General features: G+C 39.1%; 3 protein-coding genes across 7 annotated transcripts; 2 read left to right on the top strand and 1 right to left on the bottom strand.

Moving 5' to 3' along the window:
• The first annotated feature begins 1,256 nt into the window (after positions 1-1,256).
• Positions 1,257-6,073, top strand: LOC113152359 (dimethylaniline monooxygenase [N-oxide-forming] 5-like). The gene is made up of 11 exons (XM_026345567.1): positions 1,257-1,403; positions 2,439-2,577; positions 2,717-2,905; positions 3,049-3,214; positions 3,357-3,499; positions 4,002-4,198; positions 4,433-4,568; positions 4,657-4,876; positions 5,005-5,077; positions 5,199-5,451; positions 5,574-6,073. The coding sequence occupies exons 2-11, from the start codon at positions 2,446-2,448 to the stop codon at positions 5,721-5,723; spliced, it is 1,659 nt and encodes a 552-aa protein (XP_026201352.1). The 5' UTR covers positions 1,257-1,403; positions 2,439-2,445; the 3' UTR covers positions 5,724-6,073.
• A 285-nt stretch (positions 6,074-6,358) lies between these two features.
• LOC113152357 (dimethylaniline monooxygenase [N-oxide-forming] 2-like) lies at positions 6,359-12,738 on the top strand. Of its 3 annotated transcripts, none has more exons than XM_026345560.1 (11): positions 6,359-6,406; positions 8,010-8,150; positions 8,310-8,498; positions 8,637-8,802; positions 8,901-9,043; positions 9,341-9,540; positions 9,764-9,997; positions 10,145-10,266; positions 11,615-11,687; positions 11,806-11,875; positions 11,958-12,738. In XM_026345560.1, the coding sequence occupies exons 2-11, from the start codon at positions 8,019-8,021 to the stop codon at positions 12,294-12,296; spliced, it is 1,668 nt and encodes a 555-aa protein (XP_026201345.1). In that variant the 5' UTR covers positions 6,359-6,406; positions 8,010-8,018; the 3' UTR covers positions 12,297-12,738. The 3 variants fall into 3 exon arrangements, with proteins under 3 accessions (XP_026201345.1, XP_026201347.1, XP_026201348.1); XM_026345562.1 differs by lacking the exon at positions 6,359-6,406 and adding an exon at positions 7,829-7,880; XM_026345563.1 differs by lacking the exon at positions 6,359-6,406 and adding an exon at positions 7,871-7,935.
• A 130-nt stretch (positions 12,739-12,868) lies between these two features.
• On the bottom strand, positions 12,869-18,726 carry LOC113152363 (putative protein TPRXL). Of its 3 annotated transcripts, XR_003297898.1 has the most exons (8): positions 18,626-18,726; positions 18,432-18,523; positions 16,652-16,768; positions 15,340-15,911; positions 13,981-15,127; positions 13,764-13,888; positions 13,503-13,679; positions 12,869-13,358 (listed from the first exon to the last, which is right to left on the bottom strand). XR_003297898.1 is itself a non-coding variant. In XM_026345571.1 (7 exons), the coding sequence occupies exons 1-4, from the start codon at positions 17,363-17,365 to the stop codon at positions 14,960-14,962; spliced, it is 897 nt and encodes a 298-aa protein (XP_026201356.1). In that variant the 5' UTR covers positions 17,366-17,427; the 3' UTR covers positions 12,869-13,358; positions 13,503-13,679; positions 13,764-13,888; positions 13,981-14,959. The 3 variants fall into 3 exon arrangements, 2 of the variants coding, with proteins under 2 accessions (XP_026201356.1, XP_026201357.1); XM_026345571.1 differs by lacking the exons at positions 18,432-18,523; positions 18,626-18,726 and adding an exon at positions 17,326-17,427; XM_026345572.1 differs by lacking the exons at positions 16,652-16,768; positions 18,432-18,523; positions 18,626-18,726 and adding an exon at positions 16,512-16,649 and having other exon boundaries at positions 15,340-15,673; positions 15,790-15,911.
• Between the last annotated feature and the right edge of the window lie 5,315 nt (positions 18,727-24,041).

Raw genomic sequence — 24,041 nt, 5'->3', positions numbered from 1 at the left:
GTTGAACCTGTGAAATCATTATTAATTCATATCAAAGGTATAATTTGAAAAAACGTCTACTGAACACCACATTTGAGTTCACTGACAGAGACTGTGGTGGAAATTTCCATCAGCCTGGGCAAAGTCTGCCTCATGTTTTTTTCTCTCGCTCTCGCTCTGTCATTATTTCACCCCTCCTTTACGTGCTCCTCTGGTGCATTTTTTGTTTGCACAGAACATTTTGATGTTCAGAGAAATCGACTGAAACCTAATTTTCCCAGCTGTACTGTACCCGTGTTGTGGTTCACGCATGGATACAAATGATGGTCTCAGTCTATAGTACAGTGTCAATGAAATGTTTTAATGTGTATTATTTGCTAGTCTATGATCAGGAAAACTCCACACATCCAGACCCTTCATCCTGCAGCATTAGCAATTTGAGCCAGAGGACACAAATTGAACTTAAGTCAAAAGTTAATCTCTTTGGTGCTGAGTAAACACAACTAACGTGACAGCTGACATTTGCTGATTGGGAAAGTTTCACGTAGCGATTATTTTATAATGTGTATTCAGTAACTCACCTATTAAATACCTGATTGTTACTGTGTGTAAGAGCCCCAAATAGCTTAACAGAACTGTTAACTGTAGTTAAAGTTTAGTTCTTAAAGCGCACTGCTGGATTTCGTATGTCTGTCATAATGGGCTATAATGTTTTGCACAGCCTGGAACAGATATAGATCCACTTTTCCACATCTGTGCTGTATGTTCAAATTAAAGGCATATAGACAGGGAAGCAGCAGGCTGTCAATCATTTATTCAGGTGGAGCTGTGCGCACATGCCAAAGAAACAGCTCCACGTTCGTCCTGATTACAGTGTAACTTGTGGTCACTGATCAACCCTGTAACAGACATAATATTACTTAAAAATAAAAAACACGCTAAGTCTGTCAAGTTTTTGGAAAGTATGTCAAAAGATATGCTAGAGTAGTAAAACATTACTTCATTTATCTTTTGGTTTAAAGCAGTGAGTCTATTATCAGTGGGGTTGAAGAGGTCACAGAGAGAAAAGTGCACACAGCAGGAGATAACTGTTCTTTAGTGCGTCATCAGAACGCCGCCCCAAAGTGGAGTATATGCGGTATGCTATAGGCTGTGTGTGAAGTGTTTTTTTAGCGTATTAACATCCTCATTGTATACACAATATCCAATTTAATATCAAATTACACAGACTGAATTAGGCTGCATAAAGAAGCAATGGGTTTTTTTCCAGTTGATTGTCTAGCAGTGAGGAACACACTCATCTCATGTGTGTTGGGAAAAGCCGAATGTGTGCCATTGGACACTGTCTGAGTATAAAAGTCTGCGCTCTGATGGTTCCCTTCCCTCTTTCCAGACCCACAGAGCCAACACACACAAGGATCAAGGTAAGCTAGAAAGCTGATACCTCAGCATGTTTCTTTCACTCTAGATACTCAGTATTCATAGTCATATCACACTGAGATATGTTGCATGTGCAATATGTCTGACTTCAAATATCCTCAATATATATTTCATATACTATGTTATCAGCCATGTGCAAATACATGAATGAATGGTTAACATGGGAGATGCAAAATCAGCCAGCTGATTAAGAATTTGTCGGCTTTGCACTGACTTCTACATGTGCACTACAATAAAGATAGAGGGTGAATACTAACAGTTATGTACAGATCCAAATAAGAGCAACATGGTGATTCATATTACCCACTAAATTAAAACATTTGCACTGCTTTTGCACAGTTGCAATAGAATATAGAATACCTAATTATGTAATAATTCATTTTAGAAATGAAGTGTTGAGTATTAAAGTATCATTCCACAGTTCAATGCTTTTATTGCACCTTTGGTCTTTATTCTGATTCTGGGATGTGACAAAGCTTTATGACAGAAGCTGAGATTAAGGGTTGCTCAGTACACAATAGTGTTCAATTATAGAAATGGAGCCATAACCACACAGTGTATAACCTGTATGATCTTAAAATCTTATTGCATGCCGATATGAGTATACAGAGACCTAGTTGACATATAGTACCTTATTGTTCTGAAAGCTAGAAATGTAACTGCAGATGCTGCTTGACTCCATTGATTTTAATATAGAAAACAGCAGCAAAGCATGAAAACTCTTTGAAAACTCTTCCTGCAGAATAATCCTCTTCACCATACATCAATATGTTTAGATTTTCCCAAAACCCACATACTGATCACAATACAATGTAGTATTCCTGCCATTTGTAGCTTAGATTTAACCATGATGTGACTTTAAGCATGAAAAAAATCCACAATTCAGTGAAGGATCCGGATGGTGTTAAAAGTAAAAGCTTTGATTTCCATATATACTGTAAAAGTCCTTAAATTATTGATGCAATGTTATTCCTTCTATCCAGCTTTTTGTTGGCTAACTTTCCCATTTCCTGTTATAGCTCCATCATGGTGCACAAAGTAGCAGTGATTGGGGCTGGCCCCTCTGGTCTGACCAGCATGAAGGCTTGTCTGGAAGAAGGCATGGTACCAACCTGCTTTGAAAGCAGCGATGACATCGGCGGACTATGGAAGTTCAAGGCAAGACTTTTCTCTGGAAAAATGTCTGGGAACATTTGTTCCACATTTAATAGTGGTTCATATAACATTTGGTAAATAGGCCTTTTCAGTGTTAACATAATTTCTTAGCACCTGATCTTCGAAATGTACATTTCTGCAGGAGGTGTCAGAGCCAAACAGGGCTAGTATCTATCGTTCCCTTACTATCAACATCTGGAAGGAGATGATGTGCTACAGTGACTTCCCCATTCCTGCTGATTATCCCAACTACATGCACCACTCGAAAATCCTGAAATACTTCAGGATGTATGCAGAACACTTCAAACTGCTGCAACACATTCGCTTGCAGGTAGGAAAACCCAGAAAATAAAATAGCTCAATACAGTTTTTATATATTTATATATATAATATTTTACAATATTTATTATTATACAATATCTTTAAACAGTATTTATATAGAATAACTTGTTGTTTATCACTTTCATATTTCAGACCTCCGTAAAAAGTGTCACACAGAGATCAGACTTTTCTCGCACTGGTCAGTGGGAAGTGGTGACTGAGAACAGAGATGGACAGGAAGAGAGGCATGTCTTTGATGCAGTTATCTGTTGCTCTGGTCACTTCAACTACCCTAACCTGCCACTCAAGGACTTTCCAGGTAAAGACATGTTTTATAGTATGCATAAGCTTTTTTCACATGTGATGCAAATAGCATTTGATGCATAACTCCACCATCTGTTATAACACACAGAAAAACTACAGAGCTGGGGAAATGTATAAATATCATTCTGCTTTTTCAGGTATCGAGACATTTGAAGGAAAATACTTCCACAGCTGGGACTACAAGGGCCCCGAAGACATGTACGGAAAAAGAGTAGTGGTCATCGGTATTGGTAATTCAGGAGGCGATATCGCTGTGGAGGGAAGCAGAGTGGCAGAGCAGGTTGGGAAGTCAATCAGTCAAACTTTGATTGAATTGCACCTTTTAAGCAGTTTCTAAGACAATGAAGTGCTTGAAAAACATTTTTAATGTAAAGCCTAAACTACCTGATTTTACTGAAGGCCTCAGGTTTCTGGGCTATTCGATAGAATTCAACTTGAACGTGAACAATTTCTCACTTTGAGTCTGTGAACCTGTAATTAAAATTAAAATTGCAGTTTTATCCTGGTAGAGCTGTAAAAACAATCATAGGATACAAAGAATGTGGAGACATGTCTCCTGAGGATTCAGCAGACAGTGAAAATATATTTAAAAAGCAGTGGCCCTGAAATCGATCCTTAGGGAACCTTGTATTATAGGCACATGCCTTGAATTACAAACAAAGGAGAGTCCAAGAAGAAACAAGGAGCAGAATGTGAAAACATTAATAGTGAACTTATAATTTCTATGTCAATATCAAAGTAATAAAAGTCTCACTCGTCTGTTTTTCTTGCTCTTTCTGTAGGTGTATCTGAGCACTCGTAGTGGTGCTTGGGTCATCCGCCAGGTTTCTGACAACGGCCTGCCAGTGGACAGATTCAACACACGCTTTGTCCACATCATGTTCAAGCTGCTGCCAATGAGATTTCTCAACTGGCTTGGTGAGAAAAAACTGAACTCCATGTATGATCACGCCATGTATGGCCTCAAACCTAAACACAGGTAGGATATTGGTGCTTCTCTCTTAAAAGTATTGTTAATATTGTAATGCAGTCTCACGTCATATTATTATTCCTTCAGATTACCTGGTGAACTGAATTTAAGCAGCAGTGTATAGCAGCATTTGTTCAGTCTCATAAAACAATGGCGCATGTGCAGTCTCCAATGTACAGTAATCTTCAAATCAAAAATAAGAGCATTGTCTCTGTTGCCCTCTGCTGTCCATCACTACATCAGGTTCTTCAGTCAGATCCCAGTGATCAACGATGACCTGCCTTTCAAGATTCTGTCTGGTGGGGTCATCGTCAAACCAAACTTGAAGGAGATCCGAGGCTCCAGTGTGGTTTTTGATGATGGCAGCATTGTTGAAAACGTAAATCAATGCCTATGTACTACACACTTACCTTTCAGTAATTTAATATCAATTCAGAATTTTCTTTTTCTCTTCCTCTTTGTTACAGGTGGACATGATTGTTTTTGCCACAGGGTACAACTATGATTTTCCTTACTTGCAAAAGAATGCAATTTACAAGTCTGGGCCCCGTGTAGGTCTGTACAAACACGTCTTGCCCCCAAATCTGGAGCATCCCACTCTGGCTATTGTGGGTTTTATCCATTCTGATGGAGCCATCATGCCTCAGGCTGAAATGCAGGCCCGGTGGGTCGCACGTGTCTTCAAAGGTGAGGAAAATACAGTGGCTGTAAACCCTCTGCGCACGATGAAGACCTTCTAAATGAGGACTGATAAACAATCCTACCTCGTAACTGAAAGTCTGCATTTTTCTCCCTGTTTGTGTTTTGCTCTGCAGGACATAAAAAGCTGCCATCAAACCAGGCTATGATTAAGGCCGTTGAGAAGGACACAAAAGACACTGAGAAAAAGTAAAGCTTCCAGTATTCATTTCATCACCCACATATATGCGTTGATTTTACATAACGTAGTAAATCAGGACTCCATTCGTCCATATTAAAATGCTTTGTTTCTGATCTGCCCTTTCTACAGCTACATTGTGTCAAAGTTGACACCAATTCAGGTGGACTTTGTTGAATACATGGACAGCTTAGCTAAGGACATTGGAGTGGGGCCAAGTCTCCTGTGGCTCTTTTTCACAGACTTCCCACTGTTTCAGAGGGTTTTTTGGGGACCTGTCACAGCCTACCAGTATCGTTTAATGGGACCAGGGAAATGGGAGGGAGCCCGCAAAGCAATCTTTACCCAGTTTGATCGCATGTACCAGCCCCTAAAAACCAGACAGGTCTGAATTTTAAAAATCTATTCGTACATGTTAAATATACAATACAGTTGTCAAATTAGCTGAAGCAGGTGTAAAGTGTGACTAAGATGAACATGAACATGATCTTTTCCTGTCTTCTCCAGCTTGATGTACAACAGCCTTCAAGCACCGGTCGCCTGATTAAGCTGAGTCTGACACTCATGGCTGGAGGAGGTGCCCTGTACTACATTCATGTTCGCGACCCAGCCACCATCCCCACCTTTCTGTCCAAGCTTCGTCTACAAACAGTCTGAACTGCTGCTCGTGCTGAAGCACAAGTCCAACGTTTCATTTTCTGCCTCTGTCTATATTTAGTGTTTCTAGATCATTTGGGAAGCATGAGCTTTTAACACAGAAAGGTTCTATCTCCTCGCTTTACATTTACTGATATTTGACTTGTGTTTGTTCACATTACAGCTCTGTAACCAGTTTTACACGAATGTGCTGGTAACACAGTTACAATTAAGATACTGGCATCATCATTTCTCTACATTACCCTTCTTGGTATTCTTGGTATCGTTTAGACAACTCTGAGATCTGTTAGGAATATAAAATGCTAACTTGAAGCACAGGTCTACCTGGTACCTGCTGTGTAAAAAATAAAAGAAAATGATAAAACAAGTAGTATTGTTTAATTAATTATAAACTATGTTGTCTGCAATTTAAAATTTGTAGCATCCATTCCTCCTGCAGTCAGGCTGGACTTTGTGGGGAGTTAATGAATCAACAAAGTATGGTTGTGAACAAATGATGCGTTGTTTGTTCTTCCCAATGATTTAATATGCCTGGGAAAGGATAACAAAACAGTGAACAGGGTCAAAGTGCCTCTCCGTAATGCTCTTTAAGTGATAAGGTGAGAACAAGTAGTTCAGTAGTTCATTTGAGCGAACAGGGTGTTCACAGCTCCACAGGACTTCCAATCCGCTTAATAGACAAGGTGAGATCTGACGCCTTTCAGACTTCAACAACAAACTATTTCCTGCTATTTATTGATTGCAGATGATCCCGTTTCTAAAATGAGGTTGTAGACATAAAAACTTTCAACAATATTCTTATGAGTTGTAAAATGGTTAATGATATTTACATCATAAGCTGAGTGACCCTTGCAGTGCTCAAGAACCTACATACATGTAAAACAAAGCTTTGATGAAAATAGTTGTGTTCTACTCTTTGCTGTGAAAGTGGCGAGTTTACAGTTTTTTTATTGGTGCATGCTTCAAGTTTGATTCTGAGAAAAAGTGTTATGATGCCATGCTGTGTTTTTTATGAAGAGGGAATCTCTGTTCACGACAACTCAGACACAGGACAGCACTTTGAAACGGGTGTTTATTGCTTTAGCTTTTCTCTGCCTTTCTCTTCATCTGCTCACCTGCAATCCATGGGAGAGATCGTTCTTATGTCTCTCCCTTTAACTCTCCAGTACATTCTCATGAGACACAACACTTTATGTCTTAATGTTCCTTAACAATGACAAATTGGCTGTAACAAATGAATTTACTGCACATTAAATCACATTTTTTAATTTAGACATATTAAACTTAAATGAATTAAATATTTGTGAAATTTTGTTAACATCAATTTGCATCATGAACTTCACATAAAACATTATTCAGCAGCACAGGGGTGGATTATAAACTAATACAGATGTGTCACACTGTGTGCTCTCTCACTGTTCCCTGGCTCAGTTTTACCCTCCTTCACCCAACTCTTTGGATTGCTTGCTTATAATAATCACAGACTTCTAATGTCATGTCTGCTTGCTTAGGAGGTTGTCTACCTTTCTTACAATGGAAACAATTCAGGATTCAGATCCAAACAAAATTGCACTTACACAAGCTAATTGGTGTGGTTCGTTTTGTCCGGTGTGAACACGGTAATCGCACCAAAACAACCGCACCGACACCCCAACAAGAGCTGGTCTCGATCCGCATCATCTAATAAACTCTGGTGAGAAACCGTACCGAACCGAAACGGGACCAAACGCGATGAATCGCATGATTTGAGGACTTTGGGTAGTGTGTAGATTTCTATTTGTTCGTTTGTCCACTAAAAACATGCTGTTTGTTTAATCGAGGACAAACGTGGAAACGTGAGGAGGTGAAGTCACAGACACCAGGTTTGATGAATATGCAGGCGAAGTAAAGTAAAAAAAAAAAATAAAAAATCAACGGGATGATCCACCTGTGTTAACCTCCATTGTGAAATCACCTCCCCACTGTCACACAAACATACAGTGTCAACAACACTTCACCAACTTCCTGTATTTACCTTTTCTGTTCCCGCTGCGGACACATCCGACCAATGAGCGTAGAGGGAGTTCTCGCGTGATTTGACGTGACTCGTTTGAGTTCACCTGGATTTTTCAGTGTGACAAAGAAACTGAACCGAGAGACCAAAGCAAACACACGAAGGTTTGAAGAACATTGCAAGGACAGTGCACATGGGAAATATGTTGAATATGCTGATGTTAGTATTTAGCAGCCTCACAGAGCTCCAGACATGACACGTTTTCAAATTGACTTTGTCCCCTTTCCACCCAGTGTTCAGCAATGGTTCGACGTGTGGCAGTGGTGGGTGCAGGCACTTCTGGTCTGGCCTGTGTTAAGACCTGCGTTGATGAGGGCCTGGAGCCGGTCTGCTTTGAAAGCAGCACTGACATTGGTGGCCTTTGGCAATTTAAGGTGAGTGAGGACACAGTCTCAAATATCAATCCCGTCTATTCAACATGTCGTAGCTCGTGTACAAAGGTGGTTAACGAACACGTTGAATAGAACAGTAGGGAAATGTCCTCATCAGGTGTGTTTTTATCAGCACTGTCCTGTTTATCACTGTGTCCGCAGGAGTCACCTGAACCAGAGCGATCCAGCATCTATCGTTCCCTGGTGACCAACACCTCCAAAGAGATCATGTGTTTCAGTGACTTCCCCATGCCAGCTGACTATCCAAACTACATGCACCACTCTAAAGTTCTGCAGTACCTCAGGCTCTACGCACATCACTTTGATCTGCTCAGATACATCAACTTTCAGGTTGCTCCATTTACAGAGAGAGTCACTGTCGCAGGTTGTGTCAACATATGATAATGAGTCAAAGTTCATCTTTTCTTGTTTTTTTTCGTGTGTGTGTGTGTGTGTGTGTGTGTGTGTGCGTGTGTGCGCATGCTACAGACCACAGTGAAGAGTGTTACGCAAAGACCAGATTTTTCTGTGACGGGTCAGTGGGATGTAGTCACCACAAACAGAGATGGAAAGGAAGAAAGACACATCTTTGATGCTGTTCTGGTTTGTTCAGGACACTTCACCCACCCAGACTTACCCCTGTCAGACTTTCCAGGTTGGTGAACAACCACTTGAAACATTTCCAGCATTTCTTTTCCATCAGCACATTCTGTTGTTTTCCTCTGAGGTGCCGAACCATCTGTATTTCTTTAGGATATGAGACGTTCACTGGCAGGTGTTTTCATAGCTGGGAATATAAAGATGCAGATGCCTGCAAAGGAAAGAGAGTTGTGGTGGTTGGCATTGGCAGTTCTGCAGCAGATATTGCTGTAGAGATTAGCAGATCTGCACAGAAGGTAAGAGAGTAGAAGATCTTTGTCTCCAGTGATGTGCAATGACTTTTATTTTCATGCTGACTTTATTCTACTACCCTGTGTATTGTATGATTAAAAGCTATAAAACAACACACTCGGTGTCAGTAAGTCTCAGCTTAGTTTTTTCATCATGCAGAAACTGATTTCTGTTGTGAAACATCTCGCAAGATGTTTGTCACAGTTCTGCGCTTCAATCTACAGTATATACAGTACATACAGTATTTTCTGAATGTCAGTGACAGAACATGCAGCCCAATGTGTTCTTATTCCCTCTGACAGACATTTCTCAGCACACGTCAAGGGGCCTGGGTGTTTGGCAAGATGTCCAGCCGTGGTCTTCCCCTGGACATAACAGCCATCACCAGGTTCAACAACATCCTTATGCAGCTTCTTCCCAAGACTCTGCTCAACTGGGCAATAGAGAGATCACTGAACCAAAAATATGACCACAGACTGTATGGACTGAAGCCCTCACACAGGTGACTTATTTCAACCCTGTGTTGAAGTCTTCTGCTGTCTGCGTCATGATACCAAGCCACTGGGATTTGTTGTGGATATAAATAAAAAAACGTGGAAGGAATTTCGTTATATCTAGGACAAACAGCCATTTGGACTCTGGATAAATCAGATTATAGGTCTAGATAGGCTGGTCAGCTAAGCACATTTGTCAGCATTGTAAACCAACTTTTGTTCTTTTCCCAGAGCTTTGGAAAGAAGGCTTGTGATCAATGATAACCTTCCTGGTCAAATCCTTCAAGGAGCAATAGTAATGAAGCCCAATCTGAAAGGTTTCAAGGACTCTGGAGTTTTATTTGAAGACGACACCTTGGAGGAGGACATTGATGTTGTGGTCTTCGGTACAGGTTATAAAGAACACTTCCCATTCCTGACCACAATTTTGTCTCATGGGCCTCATGGAGAGCTGATGTTGTACAAGTACGTATATGACGTATAGAGAACTGTATAGCTACAGATGATAACTTGTATTATGTAAAGACAGAAGACTGAAACTCTACATTATACACCTATATTAAAATATAATTTTAAAGTTTTGCCTCACAGGTTTGATTTGATTTTTTTTAGGGGACTGTTTCCTTCCTCTCTTCAATTCCATACATTAGCTATTATAGGTAATGTATATGCAAAGGGACCAGCTATGCCCTTGGTGGAAATGCAGGCTCGGTGGACTGTTAAGGTCTTTTCAGGTAAACACCTTCAAACATCTTTACACATAACATACAGCACACATTATTTTTATAAGCAAGATGTTGCCAAGTAAAGGATGTGAACCTTTTGGAATTTCATGGTTTTCTGCATTAGTTTGTCATAAAATGTGATCTGATCTTCATCTATGTCAAGAGTATTAATAAATATAATGTGCCTTAAATAATAATTTTAAAAATTCTAATCTTTCGTGTCTTTATTGAGAACTGGGTGACCCCATCCCCCCTTCCCCCAATAACCTCACCCAGTAGCTTCCTGTAGCTGTGGATCAGACCTGCACATTGTTCAGGAGGAATTTTAGCCCTTTCATCCTGCAGAACTGCTTTAGCTCCGTCATATTCTTTGACGTTTCATGCGTGGCTCTCTTCAAGTCATTCCATAGCATTTTAATTGGGTTGAGGTCTGGGCTCTGATTTGGCCCCTTGAAATAATGACATCCAAAAAGCTACTTGGAGTCAGTTATTACCAAACCTGGAAGAACAGTATTTTGAGAGTGTGGACTAGACAACAATACTCAATAACTCGATAACACTCAAACTTGTTAAGTTTGCACAAGAAAAATATATTTATGCGAGCTATGCCTCACTAAGTCTGAGTTTTCAGAGAATCTACAATCAAGAATGAATGATTTACATAATGCTGGAAATGGTTACGAAGTACAAAGCAATCTACAAATGGAGCCACTTTGGGACTGTGACTACTCTACCAAGAAGGGGGCGGCCAATCAAAATGACCACAAGAACGCGACAAACACTCATTAATGAGGTAAATAAACAACCCAGAGAGACAGTCAAAGATTTGAAGGGATAATTGGAACTGACTAACATCTGTGTTCATGAGTCTACAGTAGGTAAAACATTGTACAAGTAGGGTGTCTATGACAGGACACCATGAAGGAAGCTGCTGCTTACTAAAAAGACACTCCACAGCAGTATTGGAAAAATGTTTTGTGGACTGATAAAACTATATTGAACTTTCTGGAATGAACACACAGCTCTACATTTGGGGTAAAGACACACAATTGTCTCCTGAACGATGTGCAGGTCTGATCTACAGCTACAGAAGGCCGAAGTTGAATTCAACTTGTTATTAATTCCAAGAGTTCACATACCACCGTATCACTATGAGGTTTTTGTGGTTGTTCTCAATAAAGACACGAAAGATCAGAATTTTTATTAAGTTTATTATTAAGTTATTACTTTTGGCACCTTATATTTATTAATACTCTTGACTTAGATGAGGATCAAATCACACTTTATTGTGATTAATGCAGAAAACCATGAAATTCAAAAAGGTTCATATACTTTTCCTTGCGACTGTATCTTCAAGGTTCTTGTCGTCTTCCATCTCAGAAGAAAATGTTGGCGGTCATTGAGTCAAAAAAGAAGATGAACATGAAAAGGTACATTTAGATGACCTAAGCAGATTAATCTGATCCTACTTGTGGAAAACTGAAATTCAACTCAAAATAAAAGTGTTGTTAAAAATGAAATGATTGTGATTCAACTGTCTTTTCTCAGCCTTTTCAGTCCACGAGTGGCTGCTCTCCAGGTAGATTATATCCCATACCTGGATTTCCTGGCTCAGGAGGTCAGTTCAGTTCAACTTTCTATAGAAAATGTGTCACAATAAGTTTTTCAAATCCACAATCATGACAGACTTCTACTAACAGATAGGAGTTCGACCAAACTTCCTGAAACTACTTCTGAGAGATCCCGTGCTCTGGAAGGAGGTCGTCTTTGGTCCCTGCACTCCGTATCAGTATCGTCTCACCGGGCCTGGACAGTGGGCTGGTGCCAGACACGCTATCCTCACTCAGTGGGAGCGGGTTGCTCAGCCTTTCAGAACCAGAGCTGCACCAGAACCAGTGACCAGGTCGTCGGTTTTCTTTTCCTCTTGGCTTCTCACGTTTGGAGGAAGTGTGGTTATTGCTATGCTTCTGTGTAAGAATCAGGTCTTCTCATCACTGCAGGGTGCAGCTCACATGGTGGACAGGATCAACATTTCCTAAGAGACAGCTGGTTCACTGGTGAACAGATGCTGTTTATGTAACAAACTGTAACCGTAGTTGGAGACAGGTGGTAGCTGTGTCAACACTCGTCTTACACTTGGTGTTAAGATGCATGTCAGTGATCCAAACAGAGGTGAACATCTGAAGTGCGTCACTGTCTATATAACAAGATAACTTGTGTTCAGACTCTGTTACTGCTGTTTCACTGCTGCTAACATACAACACACAGTGGAACCAACAAGAGGGAGACTCTCACCAAATAACCCACCATGTCCTTTATTGATGACATATAATGAGACACATTTTGATTTTGATTCTGATTTTGTACATTTTTCTTTTACCAAGATGTCTAATACAAATTAACTCAGTAATAGTTTCTACTCATATTACAAACATCTATAAAGGATAAAACCTGAGAAACTGATTGTTTTGCGAAGGTCTCCTTTTTTATTTCTGTGCTGTATTTATTATTCCAGTTTTGTTTAGCTGGAGGAATTATTCACTTTAGTTTACCTTGTCCTTAACTGATGCTGTTATAAAAACTACTTCAAACATATAACAATATGAGAACATTTTAAATAATAACCTATATTAAAAGATTTGAATATTTATGGGATAAAACAGAGCAATAAAACCTCAGGATAAGATAAGAAAAGCATTTATTGATCCCTCAAAGGGGAAATTCACATGTCACAGCAGCACAGTAATACAAGCAACAGCAGCAGTGAATTGACAGGTGCCTTCAATCAGGCAGATCAGTGGGAGGTTTTCCAGGTCGCTTGAGTTGCTGGAAGTGATGGAGACCAAGAAGACCCATGGTAGCAGGACCTTGTTGTCCTTTTCATCCTCACCAGCTGAAAACGCTTCCTTCAGCCATGTCCCGATCTGGTCCTGGTTCAGCACAGACGACCATCTCTCCTGCTCCACACCTCTGCCTCCTCAGTTCCTGGTGGATTTCAGCTCTCTCTCTTGGGATCAGGCCTGTGTTTTGCAGGGTTAGTAGCTGTCTGTCAGTCAGTGACCTAGTCCACCTGGAGAGGACTGTGCTCTGAGCAGGCAAATCTAACAGAGAGGAACAAAAACTGTGTTTATAATACAACAATTATCAGAACATTTACCAGAACTCACATAAAAGAAGCCTGAAAAAGTCTCATTTGTTCTGTTGTCACTTCCACAAAGTAAAATCAAATAAAGGGGTTTTGTTACCCATGGTTTGGCTTCAGGACATATGGTGTGTGGTCAAATCTTTTGTTTAGCATCTTCTCCAACACCCTGTTGATCCATGAGGGGAAGAGCTTCTAGATCATCAGGTCAGCACAGAGATGGTAACACTCGTGTCCTTCTTCCCCTGCAGACCCTCAGTGTTTCCAGCTGTGGAAACAGCTGCCAGACAAACAGAGATAAAGTGCAGCAGCTGCAGATAAAGCCTGATTAGAGTGTACAGCCTGTGAGCTTGTGTCCTGGTACCTGGGAAGTCTCTCAGGAGCACGTGAGGCTGGGTTCAAGTGTCCACTACAAACTATCACTGCATCAGAAACACCAGTCTCCCTCTGATCAAAATCTGGTGTCTGCCTCACACTGACCACAGTAGTCTGAGAAACACACACATAGTGCACTGAATATCCTGCAACGCATTTCACATATAGATGACATGGTAGCTCTATGATCATGTAAGGCCACCAACCTCACAGTGGATGTGCTGCAGCAGTTTGAAGGTCTGAGAGTAGAGGTGCAGGTACTGCAGCAGCTCAGACTGGAGCATGTTGTTGGCAGGTGGAGCAGGAAAGTCTCTGTAAGATATCATCTCCCTGGAGGTGTTGACAATCAGAGATTCACACATGTTGGCTCGTCCAGGCTCTGGCTTCTCCTGCTGAATGACATCATAATCATTTGGTCCATGTCGACCGTAAAGACAAATCTTCTCGTCTCTTTTCTCCTCTTAGCATGTTTCCTAATTCCTGGAGTCATCAGGTGTTTTCCTCATATGTTCCCTCCCGGTGTGTCTGGTCTTCATATCGTTCCTCCTCGTCTGTTCTCTCCTTATTCTCCTGTTGGGCTCCTCTTGGTCCTGGAGTCGTCCAAAGTAAGCACTGTGGGAAACAAGACAAACACAACAACCCAGCAAAGACCTGTCCAAAATGTCTCACTGCTCATCTTGACCTTCACTCATTCAATGTGTTGTTTAAGGAGCAGGAAATTGGAGCATATCCAGTGGTACCTGATCTTTACTGTATCTATCCAAGTACAAACATACAGCAGCTTTCAAACTCACCTTTTCATACAGCATCTGCATCGAATGAGCCTCTCCCAGGTTTGACCGTGATGAGCTACATGTGGACGTTTCATTCTACTTACCTTGTTTCTGTTCTGTTACCACACCCCTTGTTTCCACTGCTAGTGAGCAGAGGAGCCTGGAACACTACAACTACTGTCATCATCAAGTGGGTAAAATCAAATAAAGCTGATTCCAATAAAACTCACACATTAAATCAAATCTGAGTTCAGATCAGACAAAATCAAAAATCTGACCCGATTAGATGAAGGCACCACAAATCAAATCAAATTAACAGCACATATTAAATCCATTCAAAGAAAGTTAGATCACATTAAATCAGACAAAATCACAGCAGATCAATTCAAAGAAACTGACATTAGAGGTGAAACTAATTATTAAAAGCTCGTTTTCTCGGAGGTTCACCTTGTGGAGCTCTAGCAGCTCTCTTACCTCCTCTGACACCACGCCGCCGGTTCCTCTCCCTGAGAACAGCCTGGATGTTCCTCACCCACTTCGGCTTGGGGCCAGCTGTCATCACAGGAGGCTCGGGGGGTCTCTGAGGAAGATTCAAGATTCAAAAAACTTGATTAATCCCAGAGGGAAATTGTTTTGCCTCATTACAGTTGTTCTCAACACAGACAGAAAAAAGGAAACCACAGCCAGGAAAGATCCAAGCAAACATAAATACACAACAACATCAATAGAGAGAACTCAGTATATGTACAGAATATGTGAGATGAATGAAGGACCGGAGCGTGCAACACAAACCTCACGGGGTTCAGGAGACCTCGCTGACGGCAGTCTTCTAAGGACAATCTTGTTCTGGTCCTCGAGCACCTCACAAGTCCAGCGGTCGTCCTCCGGAGCTGCACAGGGCTGCCTAGGAGGAGAGCTTGACAAAGAGTTAGGGGACAATCTGGAAGGACTACAAGACAAGTTAGTGGAAGAGGAGGCAGCAGAGCCGGAGGAAGAGGAAGAACAATCAGAGGAGGAGCCGGGACTGGAGCCACAAGAGGAGGAGGAGGAGGAGGAGGAGGAGGAGGAGGAGCAGGGAGCAGGAGAGGAACCTGGGGACCAGCTACTGGACGAATCAGGGGAAAACCTGGAGGACAAAGAGGAATTCAGAGACAAGCCGGAGGAAAAGCATGACAAATAATCAGAGGTGGAAGGAGAGTTAGAGGGGGAGTTCAAGAGGGAGGAAGGATGTGAGTGGGAGACCTGGATGTGGAGCCTGGGAAGGTGCTGCTGCAGGGGACTGGTGCTGGGACCTTCCTCAGGATCAGTCTCGGGCTGCCGGGCCGGTTCGGGTCTGCTGTGAGGACAGCTGTCCAAGTGAAGCTCTGGTGAACCAGAGACACAGAAACCTCAGTGAGACTTCCTTTTTGATTTGACACTGTTCAAACAGGACACGTGCACAGGTGAACACGTCCAATGGTACGACCCCAGAAATACACACAGAATTGACAATATGTGGAAAATGGAGCATTCATTTTTTTAATGTCTTTCTAATCTCCACACCGACGTCACATGTTTACATAGGAGTTCATGTCTGTCCTGTCTAATGGGATTTTTTAGTCAAATACCAACAGTTTCACTGGTTCCTATAAAACCAATTGACTCCATTTACAGGTCTCATTGTTCAAATCCCACTGCTCACTGGTCTTATTTCTTATTTCAAGCTGGTTCAAACCAACACCTACTGTGTAGCTACTATTTATTTAGAAGTGTCTTATCTGTTTCAAACCAAATGGCTCTTTATCTCCAGCTTTCTTGTCTAAGGACTCAGCAGCTCTGCTCAAACCTGGTTCACTACTTGTGGATCTTTAGAAACTCGTCAACTTGCACTAATGTTCCCACACACTTTGATTTAAGGGACCTGATCGTTGACTTTGGCTAAAATACACAGTAAAAGCACCTGGATGTGAACCATCTAATCTTACATCTTCCATGCTCAGACTGCTGTGATCCCTGTCAGTGGGTCGTCAGTCGAGGTCAGGCTACAAAAAGTGGTCGATGGAGCTTCGTCTTTTTCAACAAATCGTCGAGTGAAAAGTGTCCAAACTGGGACAAATGTTCTCACCGTGTTTCCGGAGTTTGTTTGTGTTTAAATGTTGATGGAGACGAAGCAGCAACCACAGAACCTTCAGCACAGAGACGTCATCCAGCTCGATCCAGCACCTGATGCTGCTCGGTGTGTCTGCAGGAAACACAGGAGACACACTGGGACACTAGATGGCGCTGTTCGTCTGCAAATGATCATCATCGTTGTAACACTGTTTCTGACTGAGGTCTAGTCACTGATTCACCATCATCTTTAAAAGTTACATTTTATAGAAAGCATTTTACCATGACTTGAATCATACTAGAACATAGTCTTAGTTTCAGATTTAAAGGACACTTTTATTCCCACAAAAGCTGCAGGAACTCCATGTGTGACGTTCAGAGACGGTCTAATCAAGAACTGTTACCTGAACAAACCTGGAAGAATAAACACAGCTCAGAAATAATAAAGGAGACCACTGCAAAACAATCTGTTTCTCAGGTTTTATCTTTTATTGCTGCATGCACAGCTTTTTTTTACGTTTTGTGAACTGCTCACAATATTTCTCCTAAATTCTGAATAAAACTATTATTTAGAAAATACATTTGAAAGAAATGACAACACATTAAAATAACAAACGTGTCACAGTGTTGGCAGAATTTGAATAATTCAAAGAAAACTCCATATTAACAAATTAAAAGAAATCTATTCACCTCTAAACAAAGTGATGATCATGTTTCCACTGAAGAACATTCACAAATCAGTGTTTGATTGAATAACTCTGATTTGCTGTCACTGCTTTCGTGTGTTTTGGCTGCTCTCCACCAGTTGTTGACGTTGCTGATGCGTCACTGTAAACCACTGCTTCTGCAATAAATGCAACAGGATTCAGGTGATCAACTAATCAGTACCTCAAGAAGTAGAATTAGATGTGCTGGTGTAGGACTTTGACAGACACTGGTATAAAAATGAATGCCACAAAATGTGCTCTCTACTAATGAGTACTGTAGATTTTAGCATAATATAGGGTACATTACAGTACTGTGCTGTTCTTGTTTACCAGGCTAACCTGCAGTACTATACTGTTATTTTTGGTTTACTGTATAATGAAGTACAGTTCTTCTATTGAAATATAAGTGTAATTTATTTTACAGTGCTACTCTACACTGTATACTACTGTATAACTACAATAGACTGATTCTTCTTACTGAACAATTGATGGCAGAATTAAAAATGTGAGGGTGGAGGCATCACTGGGGAGGGGGGCAGGGAGAAAATGTCTGTCCTGCAAAAATATATAAAATACAAATCAATAACTGAGGTAAACCTAATCCAAAATTCCCTAATACACACTATTTAAGTACCTTTGAAAAGAGAGCTGTTGTGTATTCTGATCACACTCAGGCTTAAAGACTGAGTTTTTGTGTTTGGTCAGTACAACAGACAGAAGGGGTTCATCCACAGGATGCTAAGTTTAACCTGAGCGACTCCTACACACATTATCCTGTGACACTAATTAGCAGCAGTTAGCAGGGGTAAAAGTTACCAATTAATACGACACAGACTGACGATGTGAAGCGCTACATCTGGAGAAATACTTATGTTTTACAATCAAATCTACAAGTCACGTATTTATATTTAAGCTAATAATACAAAGTTAGCTTCAAACTGACTGACAGCCGTGCTATCCTAGCATTAGCTAGCGTTAGCTAGGTAACTTAATTTACAGATCGTTATAATCGGTGTCTGTTCTTCTACACTAACTTTAACATTATTTTACTTCTATTTGTGATGACAAACATTAACATTAAATACTCACCAGATATTTAGCTACAACAACAACAGGAGCAGCAGATTGTTCCACCACAGAGACGCAGGTTGACTCAGCATTGATCCAGAAAAACTGATCAACTATATTTGTTTTAAGTGGGAAAAACATCTCACTAACTTTAACAAACACTTTTTATTTAGAAATTACAAGGAACATTTCAGAGATCTAGTGTTACAACTTACCTTAAACCAAAATTAAGCTCTTAAATGAAGGAGAGTCTTTTATTTAAGATGGAGGTTTGTTGGATACTTTTAATGTTTTTATGTTTACAGTCATATTTTCCCAGAATGAACCTGTTATAAATACAGTAATAATACTTTAAAAACAGAATATCTACAGTAATATGCTGTACACAGTTTATACAGTATGAACCTGTTATAAATACAATAATAATACTTTAAAAACAGAATATCTACAGTAATATACTGTACACAGTTTATACAGTATGAACCTGTTATAAATACAATAATAATACTTTGAAAACAGAATATCTACAGTAATATACTGTACACAGTTTATACAGTATGAACCTGTTATAAATACAATAATAATACTTTAAAAACAGAATATCTACAGTAATATACTGTACACGATTTATACAGAATGAACCTGTTATAAATACAGTAATAATACTTTAAAAACAGAATATCTACAGTAATATGCTGTACACAGTTTATACAGTATGAACCTGTTATAAATACAGTAATAATACTTTAAAAACAGAATATCTACAGTAATATGCTGTACACAGTTTATACAGTATGAACCTGTTATAAATACAATAATAAATCTTTAAAAAGAGAATATCTACAGTAATATACTGTACACAGTTTATACAGTATGAACCTGTTATAAATACAGTAATAATACTTTAAAAACAGAATATCTACAGTAGGTAATATACTGTACACGGTTTATACAGTATGAACCTGTTATAAATACAATAATAAATCTTTAAAAACAGAATATCTACAGTAATATACTGTACACAGTTTATACAGTATGAACCTGTTATAAATACAATAATAATACTTTAAAAACAGAATATCTACAGTAATATACTGTACACGGTTTATACAGTATGAACCTGTTATAAATACAGTAATAATACTTTAAAAACAGAATATCTACAGTAATATACTGTACACAGTTTATACAGAATGAACCTGTTATAAATACAGTAATAATACTTTAAAAACAGAATATCTACAGTAATATACTGTACACGGTTTATACAGTATGAACCTGTTATAAATACAGTAATAATACTTTAAAAACAGAATATCTACAGTAATATACTGTACACGGTTTATACAGTATGAACCTGTTATAAATACAATAATAATACTTTAAAACAGAATATCTACAGCAATATACTGTACACAGTTTATACAGTATGAACCTGTTATAAATACAGTAATAATACTTTAAAAACAGAATATCTACAGTAATATACTGTACACGGTTTATACAGTATGAACCTGTTATAAATACAATAATAATACTTTAAAACAGAATATCTACAGCAATATACTGTACACAGTTTATACAGTATGAACCTGTTATAAATACAGTAATAATACTTTAAAAACAGAATATCTACAGCAATATACTGTACACAGTTTATACAGTATGAACCTGTTATAAATACAGTAATAATACTTTAAAAACAGAATATCTACAGTAATATACTGTACACAGTTTATACAGTATGAACCTGTTATAAATACAATAATAATACTTTAAAAACAGAATATCTACAGTAATATACTGTACACGGTTTATACAGTATGAACCTGTTATAAATACAGTAATAATACTTTAAAAACAGAATATCTACAGTAGGTAATATACTGTACACGGTTTATACAGTATGAACCTGTTATAAATACAATAATAATACTTTTAAAACAGAATATCTACAGTAATATACTGTACACAGTTTATACAGTATGAACCTGTTATAAATACAGTAATAATACTTTAAAAACAGAATATCTACAGCAATATACTGTACACAGTTTATACAGTATGAACCTGTTATAAATACAGTAATAATACTTTAAAAACAGAATATCTACAGCAATATACTGTACACAGTTTATACAGTATGAACCTGTTATAAATACAGTAATAATACTTTAAAAACAGAATATCTACAGCAATATACTGTACACAGTTTATACAGTATGAACCTGTTATAAATACAGTAATAATACTTTAAAAACAGAATATCTACAGTAATATACTGTACACAGTTTATACAGTATGAACCTGTTATAAATACAATAATAATACTTTAAAAACAGAATTCCTACAGTAATATACTGTACACGGTTTATACAGTATGAACCTGTTATAAATACAGTAATAATACTTTAAAAACAGAATATCTACAGCAATATACTGTACACAGTTTATACAGTATGAACCTGTTATAAATACAGTAATAATACTTTAAAAACAGAATATCTACAGCAATATACTGTACACAGTTTATACAGTATGAACCTGTTATAAATACAGTAATAATACTTTAAAAACAGAATATCTACAGCAATATACTGTACACAGTTTATACAGTATGAACCTGTTATAAATACAGTAATAATACTTTAAAAACAGAATATCTACAGTAGGTAATATGCTGTACACGGTTTATACAGTATGAACCTGTTATAAATACAATAATAATACTTTAAAAACAGAATATCTACAGTAATATACTGTACACAGTTTATACAGTATGAACCTGTTATAAATACAGTAATAATACTTTAAAAACAGAATATCTAGAGTAATATATTGTACACAGTTTATACAGTAAGGACCTGTTATAAATACAGTAATAATACTTTTTAAAACAGAATATCTACAGTAATATACTGTACACAGTTTATACAGTAAAGACCTGCTGTGAAAACAGTAATAATACTGCTAGAACAAAAGAATTCGTTCACAGCGTTGTTCTAATGTTTTTAATCTTTTCACTTGATCTCATCGTCTTAATTGCATGACAACAAATGTATGATAATAATGTAGGATAATAAATTGTTTAAGCTTGGCAATAAATTAATTTAGCACATCAAGGTGGTCTCTTACAGAAACATCTAGTGTAACAAACAAAATAATATACTAATTCACTCACTTTCTGGTTGATATGAAATGTACCACAAATTATAGAATGAGCCTGTGGCAGTATGAAGTGGACATAATTTAATAATTAACTTTGTACAAGTGGTTACAATTCTGATCAGCAGAAGTGTGTACATATGATGACTATAATAGCACTTTTAGGGCAAAGCCTTCTCCAAAAAAACATGAAAGTAGTGGAATAGTTATAGGCATTCATACTTTCTTTTGATCGTTTTAGCCTTTATTAGATAGCTTGACAGTAGAGAGGCAGACAGGAAACAAAGAAGAGAGAGGGTATGACATGAAATAATGGATCCAAACAGACTTGCAGCAGGGATGCTGATCTTTTCTGGTTCACGCACTAACCACTAGTGAACCAGTGAACTCCTGACATTCACACTTTGAAGGGAAGTTTTTCCACCAAGATCACAAGTGGCCCTCACTTCCTGTTTCATTTTGAAATATCGTTTCACTTCCGGTTTGGTCCGTGTCTTATTTCCTCTACCTGACAGTCGCTATCTGCCTGCTGCCTTCACCTGCCTCCCCCTGTAGAAGCAGCAGCACCTCTCTCATTCTCACCTGACCAGATTGTCTGCTGTCTCTTCTCTGAAGTAACTCTCCATCCTCGTTTTTGACCGTGTGTGATTTTTCCGGCTCAAACCTACCTCTGCCTAACCCTAGTCAACAGAGGTATGTCAGATTCAGTTTGTTTCTGGACCTCTGACTGTTTCTAGACCCGATTCTGCCTCTGATTCCCCCTTTTATCTCACGGTCTCTCTGCCTCTGGACCTCTGATGTGTTTTTGAACTGTGAATTCTATAGAACTGGGTTTGAATCTCTGGACTGATTTCTGTGCTTTAAGATGGCCGGTTCCCGCCGCCATTTTGTGTTCCGGTCCAGGCCGCCATTTTGTGTTCTGGTTCCATCCGCCATTTTGTTCTCACCTCTCAGTAATGTCCTCTGTCTTCTGGGTCTTCACTCCTCCACTGGCTCCTCTGAGTCAGACCTCTACTATTCACTCCCATTCATTTACATGAACAGAAGCTGTTTTACTCACTGAGCTGTTCTGGATCCTGGGGAAACTTAGACCTTCATACTCGCCCGTCCATACTTCATCAACTGGCTGAGAGGTCCTGATGTTGAGACTCCAGCAACATCATCTCCACACTTCCACTTAAACTCAGTAAATGTTTCTTTAGTGTCCAGCCTCTTCTTGGGTCCTTCACCTACTTAAACCTTATAACAGGAGTTGGTGGATGAAAAGGTTGTAGGAATCAGAATAGGAAAGTGGAGGAGATGGAGCTGAGCAGAGTCTCCAAACAGCAGCAGTGGTGAACAGATGGTGTTTATCTTTGCTAGATTTGCTTCTCTTATCTTGTCTTGTTTTGGTTTTCCTGTTTACATCTCAGCACACCCTACTTCCATATTTGCGACTCCATGATGTGTTTTCAGTAAATCACTGTTCTTCTTCGTCATTAACTTAATTTCTGTTTTTGCTACACAGTCAGCTGTTCAGTTACTGGCACTTAAAGAAACCTGGATCACTCCACAGATCACGGCCACCCCAGCTTCACTCTCCACTAATTAAGCCCTTCAGGACAGTGAGGTGAAGTTGGACTGCTCATCAGTGACACCTGAAAGTTTTCCCCACAGCACCCCTCAACAGTCTCTCGTTACCAGAGGATCACGCCATCAGGATTACTTCACCATTTACAGTTTGATTGATCTATTGACCACCGGGCCCCCTGGGTCACTACTGTGATGAGTTTGACATGCTTCTCTGCCTTGACACAGACACATCCAGTGAAAGATTCTACACTACACCTTCAACGTGTCTGGATAGTCTCTGTCCTCTGTCTTCCAGGTCTGCCCTCACTGACCAGATCCATGAACATTGCACCATGCTCAGGAGTGCTGAGAGGAAGTGGCTCAAATCCGAGACTCCAACTACTCTAGTGGACAAAATCATTAACATTACTGACCCCTGGAAGGTTTTCTACACTTTCCAGGCACTCCTCTACTGGGGGCAGGTACCAGTAGAATAAAATATTAAAATAGGTTTTCCTGTGGGAAAAGTAGTTAAAACAGTGTCTCAGTAGAACAACGAACAGAGGCAAACAGTGATCTGCTGATTGGACTTGTTGCTCCATAGAAATGAGTTGGCTGTTGACAGGAGAATAAAATACATATTTTGTAAAAAGATAAGAAAGATCAAGTTTAAGTTTGAAATTAATTAATATTTATAAATATATTAATAGAAACTATAACAACTAACAAAATATACTTAGAGAGACAAATAAATTGCACAAGAACTTTTATGATAAAGAGAAGAAAATAATTATAATCTAAAGTATGGGAAATTGTTGTGGGAAAAAAAAGCAAAAGCAAATAGACTGGCCACAGAGACTGGTCCCATAGTCTTAGAAAGACTCTCCTTCATTTAAGAGCTTAATTTTGGTTTAA

Source organism: Anabas testudineus, chromosome 4 (assembly GCF_900324465.2).
Source record: "Anabas testudineus chromosome 4, fAnaTes1.2, whole genome shotgun sequence".
Taxonomy (NCBI): domain Eukaryota; kingdom Metazoa; phylum Chordata; class Actinopteri; order Anabantiformes; family Anabantidae; genus Anabas; species Anabas testudineus.
Note: the sequence above shows the minus strand (reverse complement) of the source record. Positions and strands in the feature narration are given on the sequence as shown.